General features: G+C 42.3%; 1 protein-coding gene across 3 annotated transcripts in view; it reads right to left on the reverse strand.

Moving 5' to 3' along the window:
• Positions 1-368: 368 nt before the first annotated feature.
• Positions 369-12,842, reverse strand: part of BASP1 (brain abundant membrane attached signal protein 1) — a 55,899-nt gene continuing 43,425 nt past the window's right edge. For all 3 annotated transcript variants that reach the window (XM_047870805.1, XM_047870815.1, XM_047870824.1), the window contains exon 2: positions 369-1,959. In XM_047870805.1, the coding sequence (XP_047726761.1) occupies positions 1,279-1,950 (672 nt within the window). In that variant the 5' untranslated portion in view covers positions 1,951-1,959 and the 3' untranslated portion in view covers positions 369-1,278. The remainder of the gene's footprint in view (positions 1,960-12,842) is intronic.

Consider the following 12,842-nt stretch of genomic DNA (forward strand, 5'->3'; position numbering starts at 1 on the left):
CGCCCCTCCCCTGCTCATGCTCTGTCTCTCACAATAAATAAACTTAATATATATATATTGGTAAATAAACTTAATAAACTTTATACATATATATATATATACATTTGTTCTAAGTAAATTAATAACACCCCATGTTATAAGGTATATATCCAGAGTCACTTTTTAGTTTAGCCTCTCCAAGATAATTTAGTGACACTGATCCACCAGCTAATTTTTTAAACAGATAATGTTCACCAAAGTGAGAACATACCGCTTTATACTTCTATCCAAATACCTCCAGGAAAATGCCCAAGAGAGCACTCTATTCTCTAATGAGGTAATAACCAAGGAGGAAGGGGCCATAAAAGAAAACCAATAGTCCTCATTACTTCTTTTTAATTGTTTAACTTTATTACTGTTGCACCATTTATACAATTACATATAATTTCAATGCATCCATTGTACATTTTTTTGTTTTTTTTTTTATTTTTATTTTTTTTTCCATTTTCCAATGAGCGGTGTGTTGGTGCCTGTGACACAGAATGGAAGAGAAACCAGAACTGCAATGAACGCAGACTTTTTTTTTTTTTTTTTCATTTCCACTGACCAATAAACAGAACTACAGGTGCACCCAACCACGGACATGCATTAACTCGTCATGAGAAATCTAGGGAGGCTAAGTAGGATGAGAGAATGTTTGTTACTCCCAAAAATACCTGGGGAGGAAGAATGGAGTCTTGGCATCGAGATACGTGTGGACAGGCTAAGAGGGCTGTCTGAAAGTTGGCATTCATCCACAACATTAAAAAAATATCAAAATAAGAAAAGCTGTAAATTAAAAAGAAAAACACAGAAAATACTGCTTTCCGAAAGATCTGATTGCCTTGGCCTAGGCCCTGTGGGCAGAATCAAACGCATCACTCCCAACCCCCTTGCAGAAGACAAGATATTCGGATCTTAGCGGCGGAGTGCCTGTGACAGCAGTTCAGGTACAAAAATTGTACTGTACTTTCAGACATTGATCTTTAAAATCCAGGACTGATTGGTAAAGTTGACTGAAGGTATATTAGATATTTCCCCACAAAAATACTATTTGGATTCTCCCCACCCCCTCCCTCCCTCGATGGGACAACATCCTTTTTTTTTTTTTTTTCTTTAATCTTGGGCAATACATATCATTACTTCGGATTTGAAACGAGTTAGTATAGGAGAGAGAGAGAGAGACAGAGAGAGAGAGAGAGACACAGAGAGAGAGAGACAGGCGGTGGAAGCAGACTCGGTTTCCATAGGCTGTCCTTGTTACTCCTTGACTGCTACGGTTTGCTCGGAGCTGGCGGGCGCCTCGGCCGCCTTGACCTCGTCCGCGGGGGCTGCGGGGGCCTGGGCCTTGGCCGTGGAACTGGGTGCTTCCGTGGCTGCGGGGCTCTCCTTGGACGACGGCGCAGCCTCGGTGCTGCTGGGTTTTGAGTCTGAAGCCGGGGCCCCGTCACTTTTCGTCTCCTGCGCGGCAGGAGCTGCGGGAGCCTCAGTCTTGGTGGGTTCCCCGGCCTCCTTGCCCTTGTCGTCGGCCTTGGCCTCCGCGGGCGCCTCGGGCTCCGCGGCCTTGGGGGCGTCGCCGGCCGCGGCCGCGGCCGCGGGCTCGGGCTCGGCGGCCTTCGGGGGCTCGGGCTTGCCCTCGGCCGCCGCCTCCGTCTGCTCGGGCTCCGCCTTCGGGGCGTCTTCCTTGGCCGCGGCCGTGTCTTTGTCGCCTTCCTTGTCTTCGGGCTTGCCGGCCGCGTCCTGGCCATCCTTGTCCGGCTTCTCCTCCTTGCCCTCCTTCACCTCTGTGGTCTCGGCGGCCGCCTGGGCCTCGTTCTCCTTCGGGGTTCCCTCCTCTTCGGTGCCTGCACCCTCGGCCTTCTTGTCTTTGTCCTTGGCCTTCTCATCATTCACATTGTACCCCTTCTTCTTCTTGCTCAGCTTGCCTCCCATCTTGGAGTTCTGTAACACAGCACAACACGACACAACACAGAAGCGTTACTGGTGGCTCCGGAGGGAATGGCTTTGCCCACCTCCCCACCCCTGACCTGGCAGGCTGAAATCCTAACCCCGTGCCCTGAGACGATAGCGCTACGAGGTGGGGCCTCCGGGAGGTGATTAGGACCCGAAGGTGGGGCCCTCCGGGTGGGACTGCAGATGAGGGACTCCCACGTGGCTCCCCAGCCTTTTCCCCACGTGAGGAGCAGCCAGGGGACCAATCACGACCAGTCAGAAGTGGGCTTTCCCTTCACCACACCTGCCTGCACCCCCAGCTGGGACTTCCCAGCCTGCACAACTCTGAGAAAGAACCTTCTATTTATGAGCCACCGGGTCTGACTGTTTAGCAGACAGCATGGACCAAGATGCTTCTCAGTAGGAAAACTAAAAGAAGCTTCCGTTTACAAAGGAAACAGCTCCGGACGCTACTGAACTGTGCACTTTATTCCTTCTTAAGTTTATTTATTTATTTTGAGAGAGACAGTGAGAGCGTGAGCAGTGGAGGGGCAGAGAGAGAGGGAGAGGGAAAATCCCTCGCCGTCAGGGCAGAGCCCAGCCCCGTCTGGAGCTCGAGCACGAACCATGAGATCGTGACCTGAGCCAGATGAAGAGTCCCACACTTAACTGCCTGAGCACTCCCCCCCCCCAAGCGCCCCAGAACTGTACCCTTTAAGACAGGTTACTGCAGTCAATTTCATATTTTGCCACAGTTAAAAATGACAAAAAAAATGAATCTGAAAAAGAGCCCAGTTAGAGAGTGTCTGGTTGCAGCAAGTAGAGGAAATAATAAACTGAGATCAAAGAATCCGTGATGAAATGCTAAGTGTGTCCATCGAAAAGAGAAGGGGCACAGTATTTGTTTCTTGTCTGCTTTCCGACGTCCAACGCAAACACTAGTGAACGCTTGTGTACAAAATGGCAGAGGCAGGCAATTTATCTTATTTTAATTTCTTTCTAATGTGTATTTATCATTGAGAGACAGAGAGACACAGAATCGGAAGCAGGCTCCAGGCTCTGAGCTGGCAGCACAGAGCCGGACCTGGGGCTCGAACTCCAGCTCACAAACCGGCAGATCGTGACCTGAGCCGAAGTCGGACCCTTAACCGACTGAGCCACCCGGGCGCCCCCAGAGGCAGCCGTTTTAGATCCATAGTGCTGCCCGGAAGAGGCTCCATAATCTTAAAATACTTGCCAGAGAAATGGTACAGCTGTAATCAAGCACAAATGACAAATTCCTAGAAAAGAATCTCAAACTACCAACTCTTCTCCAACTTAGCTATTCAGCTATATGCTCATATCGGCACACACATCTCCAAAGACAAGCAGCATGTGGCCTTTCTGGTTATCGAGCCGGACCGGTTAAAGGAAAACTACCACCCAAGAAATGAAAAGCCTACGCAGTGTCTCTAATTATATTTGCTTTTTCAGTTGTTCCAGACTTGTATTCATTGCCTTTCCAGGTATTTTTGGCTTACATACTTCCATAGCAATCTGAAAATGGCCTTCATTATCAATTATCATAATCAATAACCTGATTAGAATTCCAACTAACTCAATGGTCATTAACAGGCTTTTTCCACTCCGAGTGAAGTCCCCAACTTCCTAGAGGCTTTTGATTCTGGCCTCAGAAACTGTGATTGTACTTGAACCCTCAACTTTTCTTCCATAGTACGAAAGCAAATCCAAGTAAATAATAAATTATAAATTTATAAATAAATTCAGTCTAGAACCATTGCCAGAAATAAGCGGGCATGCTATTTTTTTCCAAGTGCATGTTTATGCCATCATATATCAGTGGGAACCCACTGACCTGTTGCTCTTTAGAGGAAATTTGGTTGCTTTTCCTTGATGAAGCATGGAGCAGATTGAATGTCCATGTATTCTTCAGTCCTCACCATTAGGAAAGTCCAGGAGAGAGAAGGCCTTGCCCTGGGCACCAGTGGAGGCAGAATTAGAACGTTCTTGTGGCCCAGTCACCTTTTTTTTTTTTTTTTTTGTCATTAATGTCATCCATTTAGAACAGAAAATTTTATTCCTTACACTTCTTGGAATCATAATTCATGACCGTGAAATAATCTACATTTATCTTATTTAAAAGCAGGGTGTTGGGTAGGAGAGTGCTATGCTTTGGTCAAAATTTGTCTCTGTCTGCTCATTTCCACTCTATATGTGAATTTCCTGTCTGGAATGCATTTAATGGTTGAAGGAGGAAAAAAGCAATAAGCTGAAAGATGACTAAAATAATGTTCCTAGTCTGAAGGAAGGCCTTTATTATGTTATGAAAGAAAGAATTAATCTTATGTAGCTTTAAAAAAAAAAAGAATGGCTTTTGGTCATGATCCACTTCGGATATCCAATGGGATCTATTTGACTTAATTTTTGGTTATTTCTCCCTCAGAAGTGGGGGCAAACATATAGGGTAAAAATACAATTAAACCCATTCTAATCTCCTAAACAACCACAAAGCAATAAGTGAAAACATAAAGAGATAAGTTGGACCAGTGTCTTAAGTTGTCGTTTACAACTCTTTCATTGAGTTCTCAATTAGCCAGTATGCAGGAATGTCAAAATAATTTCAGCTCTGCTATTTCAAGATATATTCTGGTTCATGAGGTTAGAGCTAAGAAACAGAAAACCTGACAGGCCTGCCTTTTCTATATATTCTCCAATTCTATCATAGAAACCTATACGCCAGTTTAGAAGTCACGGAATAGAAGACGAAGTGGAAATGTGGGGTGCATTCTGCCCATAACATAGGGGTGCCTCTTTGTGAATACACAGCATGAAATTCTATATAGCTATCCCCAGAGGCTTAAAGCTATGTTGGTCTACAAACCTAAAATCTGTGTTACTAAAATTGGTTTTCTGAAACACAGGGCCACTTTCTATTCTTTAAACCCAGCTGTGATTCATTTCTGGGCAGGAAATGAATGTACATAATCAAGTTGTAAGAAAGTCTCCAACCCTATTTGTTTTTTCAAACACAAAGTTAATAAATGCCCCTACATTTGGCTAATTTTCTTACATTAGTTATAGTGGGGTATCCGAGGGAGGCTTATAGAATCCACCAGAACCCTGGAAAAGCAGGGAAGTCCGGTTATTTCCCAAGACCACAGGGGTGAAAACCTTGCACATACCGAGGGGTAAATTAAAATTACAATTTAAAATCTAACGGTTTCCTGCGTGTCGAGCACAATCCTAATCCTAAACACATTACGAGATTCTTTCATTTAACCTTCTCAATAGTACCACAATGTAGTAAGTATACTGTTAGCATCCTCTTACCCATATGGAAATTCTAACTAACGGAGGTCATGGGGCAGGACTAGAAGCAAAAGCCAAATCCAGCATGTAAGGTGAGAAGGCACCATCCAAGAGGTCAGAGGGAAGTTCATGAGCAAGCTTCCCACAGGACAGAGCTCATCTCAGGAATGTTACCCTCCCTGGGTCACAAGGTTGGTGCCGACGTGGGGTGACTCAGAACTCAAGATGTTGTCAAGATAATGATGAAATTCTGAACTTCAGATACTCTCTGCCCATAAACTTTTCATCACCCCATTTGTCAGTGGGGCTTTGTATCAGTATCCTTAAAAAAAATGAGAGCAGTGGGTATGCGTTTTAATTACATCTCTCATAGTTTTACTTCTAATTTTGAGAGAAATCAGTTGGTGTAGCAGGTTGTGAGTTTAAACATCTAAGTTAAAAAAAAAAAAAGCAGTTAAAATCAAAAATCAGCAGCAAATAACCCCCCCTGGAAATGATTTAAACCTCAATCTGAGCTACAGTGAAGGCTAAGCCTACCTTCGCATTTCTCCACATCTGGAACATTCACTAGCCATTAAAAACTCAGACCCACGCTGATGCACTCAACTGACCTCATAGTGTGGATACAATAACCAGACACTTAAGTTGATCTCTTACCAGAGTTGTCCTTTAAAATTACAAGACAATTCGATGTCACCGGGGCCAAAACTACACAGTAACGGCTTCAACGTGGCGTAGAAGATAACTAGCGGTCAACAACAACCGAAGAGACTGTACTGTGTTAAATCTGGAAAATCCTGTACAAGAATTATTTCACGGAGTGCCCTCGTGTTGCGTCATGGGTGACTCCTAAGATGTTGCTAATGAATCCCAACTCCTCAGCACACCTGCCCTGAATCCTTGCAAGTCACTTAACCTCATTGTCCTTCCATTTCCTCTACAGAAAAAAAAAAAAAAAAAAATGTCAACCTTAGGGGAATTTCGTGGGAAGCATCGGTATAACGTTTGACATTTCACGGGCCTGCAAGAAACGTTAAATTCCCTTCCCCGTCATTTAATTTTGCGATTCCTAGGTAGGTCTGTGCTTGTAAACCCCATGAGAATAGTAGAACACGGGCTCCACACACACAGGCACAGTAATCAAAAGACGATTTAACAATATTTCGAAATGTCACCAAGAAGATTTTTGGTATGTGAGTTTCAAGCTTGCTCTTGCCGACTGGGTGGATGTGGAAAAGGAGTTGGTACACCTATCTGTTGTCATCATGTTGCTGAGAGTAAATTTGTCTACTCTTTGGATGTGAATGTTCTATGCACCTAAGATTCTCAAGAGGTTACAAGTCTTTTTTAAAAAGATCAACAGTCTGTGATAGCAAGAAATTATTTTCTAGACAGAAGTAAAAATTATAGACCGGTCACCAAATCTAATGACTCCTAATTTGAGCTGGGTACCAGAGCGACCACGGAAGAAATATTATTTCATCTTCCTACCATCTCTTCATCATTTGTTCCAAGGAAACAAGGGAAAATTCCGTTTCAGTCATCGGGATGAAGGCAGAACCCAAATTCTGCAGTTAAAATCCATTTATTGCCTATAATACACGTGGAAGGCCAAAAACTTGATCGACGCCTTAGCGCAGCTAATAAGCTAAACAAATTGCTTAGGAGAGAAGGTCACACTGTCAAATGCCCCCTTTTTTTCCCAGCATTCTGTGGAGGACTTTTTTTTCTTTTACCAAGTACCAACACGTTCATACTTTTAAGGTCCGAACATGGTGTTTTAAATCTCCCACAGCTGTCCTGTGACTTACTCCCCCAATAAAAGCAAACCTCTCTCTAGTTAATTAATCCCACGTGGCTATAAACAAATATTCCAGAGAATTCAAGTTCTGCTTGTTGGTGAAAAGAGGAGAGAAAGGGTCACTCTAGCACGGTTCGCCGATCAAAGCGACTGACACGTTTCTTTGTTGGCAGCTAATGACTTTTCCTAATAAGTAAGCGTGTATACTCATGAACTTTCATGACAATTCCAAAGGTGTGTTTCTCTAACGTCTTCAAGCGGATGAAGGCACGTGAAAGAACAACTCCCTAGCTAGGCAGGCAAGGTGAGATGATGGGTTCAGGCCTCAGAAATAGGTACATGAAGTAAAGTAATAAATGGCCTAAAAATTAGATTTTAATTCTTTCTCCAAACATCCTGTTGAATCTTGAAGCTGACAAGCCCTTTTTTTATAGAAAACAAAATCCTGCTTACAAGCTCATGTTCAACTATGAAGTTGAAGACTATACGTATCTATAAAGAAATGTGACCCCATATATCGCCACTATAACAAACCTTAAAAAAATGACTCTGGGGCGCCTGGGTGGCGCAGTGGGTTAAGCGTCCGACTTCAGCCAGGTCACGATCTCGCGGTCCGTGAGTTCGAGCCCCGCGTCGGGCTCTGGGCTGATGGCTCAGAGCCTGGAGCCTGTTTCCGATTCTGTGTCTCCCTCTCTCTCTGCCCCTCCCCCGTTCATGCTCTGTCTCTCTCTGTCCCAAAAATAAATAAACGTTGAAAAAAAAAATTTTTTTTTAAAATGACTCTGACTCTTGACAGCTTAAATTTTACATTAAAAAAAAATTTGTTTGGGGGATTAAGGGCAAGAAATAATTTGAAAGGTTATGTTGTAGTCAACATACTCTAATAGAGATGATCTCCCCTACAAGGTTCTCCCAAGTCTTTGTTCCTTTCACTCCAGAGAGCCTATCAGGGAACATGGAAGATGCTTCTTAGCCATTCAAATCACCTAAGTCATGTTTATTTTGTACACACAACCCGCAGGGCACACCGGGTCAAAATCACCTCTGTACAGAGCTGAATTATCACTTAATTTCATTAAGTAACAATTCTTACAAACGCTAATATGATCAGCGCATCCAGAACTTTCCTGATGGGCACTTACATTTTTTTCTTACCTTAAAACAAACCAATCCACCATCAGCACAGCCTCCTAGCCTCCTGAATTAAAATCTGGTCTTTCATTTTGAGACAATGAAGGGAGAAGGGCTGAGGACAAAATGTCACTTAGAAAAAGGTTAAGTAAATTATAAATCTTTTAAGACACATCAAAAACAAGCCCCCTCGCACTCAGTATGAAAGTTTGCTAAAAGTGGCAAGCATGCAGAGTGCTGGTCCCAGCTGTCAATAATTTGCTTAAGAGTCTGAGCAAATCACCTTCCCCTCTGGGTCTCAAATTTCCTATTCAGTAAAATGAAGATATTTAAAGTTTGTGCTCTTGGTGGGGAAGGTGGAAATGTGTGCATATATTTTATGAAGGCTTATGACACTAACAAAATGCTATGTGTGTGAAAAATGGGTTATGATCAGTGCTATGGTCGGAATGTTTGTGTCCTCCCCAAAATTCGTAAGGTGAAAGCTCATCTCTGAGGTGACGGTATTAGGAAGCAGGCCCTTTGGGAGGTCCTGGGCATGGAGCCTTCACGAATGGGATAGGTGCCCTTATAAGAGACCCCACAGAGCGCTTCAGCCCCTCCCACCACATGAGGACAGAGGAAGAAGTCGGCACTAGGCCCCAGAGCCCAATTATGCTACACCTTGACCTTGGAATTTTATTGCCTCTAGCACTGTGAGAAATAAATTCCTGTTGTTTATAAGTCACCCAGTCTATGATACTTTCTTATAGCAGCTTGAACAGATGAAAGCCATCAGTAAAGCTCTATATTCCTGCTAATTATTATCATAAAAACTTGCACACCACCTTGCACCCTGAAGATTGACATCCAGTTGGTTTCCTGCTATAGTTGGATTTCTTTGTAGATATAATTAATGTACGATAAATGTTCAGTACCTTCAACACACGTGAAACTTGTTAAAAGTTAGAAATAAAAACTTACAAGACAACATCCAAGTATTGACCAAAAAACATTTTCTGATGTTTTCAATTACACTTAGGATATGTTTTCAGAATAGTGCGTCAGCTCCGTAAGTAATGAGTGGGGGCAGAACTGAACCCTGAAAACACTTCAGATGAAGACGTAACTGTCAGAAAAATTACGCTTCGTTAGTTTTGCTCATGCAGAACTATTTCATAGCGTTGTGTTTATAGAAGACGCTCAGTTGTTTCCCTTGACCTACTTTTGATGGGTCAACTACCAACCCTTGGTGGTCCTGCTGGCCAAGATGTGCCCTATGCCAAACTCTAAGAAGAAGCACTTTCTAGAAACAATCAAACGCTAACCATCTCCCCTTTTATGCAATGCTAAAAATATTTTAAAACTATCTTTTCAATAGAATTTAAGTCAATCTATGGAAGATCCATCACAGGCTCCTGAAGCTAACGTGACTTGCAGTTGAGTGTTGGTTGAGGAAAACCATGTGGGAAGACTTCTTAGGTTCAATTTGCTAGAACAATATATCCACCTAAAACTCAAAAGCAAAAGTCAATAGTGACATAAAAGGATTACTAAGCCTCAGAAGCCAAATGAAAACAATTTCCTTGTCCCATCCTATATCCTGTGAGAATCATTTAAATATATAAGTCAAGGGCTCCTGGCTGGCTCAGTTGGTAGAGCATGAGACTCTTGATCTCAGGGTCTTGAGTTCAAGTCCCATGATGGGTATAGAGTTTACTTAAATAAATTATATATATATAATATATGTATATATTATATACATAAATTATATATATAATATATGTATACATCATATACATATATATGTGATAATAATATATTATGTATATTAAGTTTATATAAATATACATATATATTTTTAAATTCAGTTAGTTATGGAAGACTAAGTAACCAGTTTCCTGCATATAAAAAAAAGCATTTATAAAACAGAAACTTGCACCAGGTGGAAATTATTCTCTTGCCACCACCATGGGAAAAAAAGTAACTTGAATTTTATGGAAAAAGGTAGAATTCTTGAGACAGAATAAATATTAAGATAGTCCAGTACCACAAAAGTGGTCTGAATATTACTAAAGTTGAAGGTTTTAGCTGAGGACTCATTCTCTTTTCCTTCAGACTTGAGAAGTCTGAAGAGCTTAACACACAAACACTTACAATCACTTACACCACTTACTTTGGGTAGAACCATTTTTGTTTTGTGTTTGAGCACAGAAATAGGGGATATTTCTTTCAAGGAAAAAAAAATCCAATTTGTTTATAAAGGTCTGTATTTTTTCTGAATTTTCTTATGTGTTCAGAACCTCATTAAACAGTTTTATCTAAGAAATCTCTCATGAATTGTTTTTTTTTTTTTTATTTTTTTAATGTTATGTTGGGTTTTTTTTGAGACAGAGAGAGACAGAGCATGCGCAGGGAAGGGGCAGAGCGAGAGGGAGACAGAGAATCAGAAGCAGGCTCCAGGCTCTGAGCTGTCAGCATGGAGCCTGACACGGGGCTCGAACTCACGGACTGTGAGATCATGACCTGAGCCGAAGTCGGGCGCTTAACCGACTGAGCCACCCAGGCGCCCCAGGTGTTGTTTTGTTTTGTTTTGTTTTGTTAATCAAGCAGGAATTCATTTCTACATTTATTGTCAGGGGCAAATGACACAAAACAAAATTAGGACGCATCAACTTTTTACAAAGCTACAGAAAGCAACATTTTACAAGACTTTGTTGGGAGTTTGTAAGTTGAGAAAGAGTTCAGGCCAGTTACAGGTTTTAAATGCCAACTTTGCCTTGGGAGGTCATGGTCAGCACGAGGTCACGGTGACTTGAAAACAGTAAGGGCAAAGATTCACTATGTTCACATAAAAGAGAGAGCAAGGGCAAGAGTGAGGAGAATGAGATCAATGAGAAGAAGTTTCTTATTTTGAATCAAGTCTCTCCCCCCTCGCTACACCACTTCTTCTGAAAATCTACTCCTCCATCCGATCCAATCTTTATCTGCATCTTTTTTACTCATGGAAACGGTAGCCAGCTTTTCTAGCAAGATGCCCTCCGGGCACCCAAGAATGAGAGTATCTAGCTGTGTAAGGTTTCCACTTGGACTCCACGGTGAGTGGCATTTTGAATCAGGGAGCCCATGAAAATAGTTTCTCTGTTCTCCAGTGCTCAGAAAGGGGCTCAGTTTGGGTGCGTGAAGCCCTTGAGCTGACTTGCTGCTCAGTCCTCTCCATAGACAGAAGACATTCTCCCTCTTCTAGAACTGAGGCTCTCAAATCCTCTGGCTCCTACCACGCAAAAACACAGGCCCTGACCCCCTGCCTTTGGTTTTAGTAAAAAAAAAAAAAAAAAAAAAACTAGCAATGTTTTAAAACATAGGAAGGCACAGCCCTAGTTACCTGGATAGAACCTCATCGATATTTTCGCCATTATGGAAGTTGTTCCTATAGTAACCGTAGGGTTTCTGGGAGCTCTCATTTACCCTTTCCTTTCTTCAGACCCTGAAATAAAACACTTACTAAAGAGTCTGGTTGGGTGCAGATGAGAGAGGAAAGGAGAAATGTTGGATCAAAAGGGGTTCTGAGTGAGAGAAGCAAAGAAGCACTGTCATGACCGACTTTGAGATTTCAGTCCTTTGAGGCCACCGATTTTCGCTCGTCCCCCACTCCCTCCAAATAGCTTTCAAGAACCCGTCTGTATCTTGGTAGTGAGCAAAATTACTGGCAATTAAGTGTTAGTATTCACCTTAGCCCACGTATTGAATTTTCGATGTCTCGATTTGCACAGGGCCACCCCTTACAATTGTCGAATCTTCATTTCGGTAATCCTCGGTTGGTCGGTATCCATTAGTGTCGCCCCAGTCTTTGGAACAAAACTGCAAGCCCCAATTACAGCAGTGTCGCTCTTCAGAAAATGCAACCTTGCATAATGACATAGTTTCCAGGCATTCGCTACCCCCAAACCCCGGGGGATTACATGCACTGTATTCTCTCTCCAATCACTACATACTCCACAATGTCACCCACTTGCATTTCTTACTAATATGTTCACGTTTTTGTCACTACGTCAGTGAACACCACCACAAGTCTGTGACAAGGAAAATCACTGGCATACTTAACTGGTATATACAACCAGACCACACCAAACCAAAAAAAAAAAAAAAAGACTAATATAGAATTTCTCCCATATGATCTAAAAGTTACTATATTTACAACTTCACATGCTATTCCTATTTATGTCTTCTTTCTCTGTGCTAATAATATCTAGGCACCTCCTATACAGGACGTACAAAGGTCCCATCCATTGCCAAGATTTTTATTCTGAAAATGCAAATCTGGATTAATTAACTATTTCATCTCCAACCAGGAGAACCGAGTTTTTAAGGATGACATCAACCAGATTACAATGAGGATGACTCCACGCACGTAGCAAAACGCAACATGAATGAATATGCCACGGCAGGTGTCACAGGCTGGGGCATTATTCCCGGTTTGATTGCTGCTTCATGATATGATCAAGACCAACTAGAGTCTCCTTTTGATTCTGTTTCCATTTCAGAATCAGAAGAAAATACATCTGCTTCACACAAATGCTGAGAAAGAATCCGTGCTTCCTGACATGGTTAAATGTGTGGCCAGAGTATATTAACTGTACTCTTGAACAAGTAATTATCACTCTGAATTCAG

The sequence above is a fragment of the Prionailurus viverrinus genome, chromosome A1, assembly GCF_022837055.1.
Source record: "Prionailurus viverrinus isolate Anna chromosome A1, UM_Priviv_1.0, whole genome shotgun sequence".
Lineage (NCBI taxonomy): Eukaryota > Metazoa > Chordata > Mammalia > Carnivora > Felidae > Prionailurus > Prionailurus viverrinus.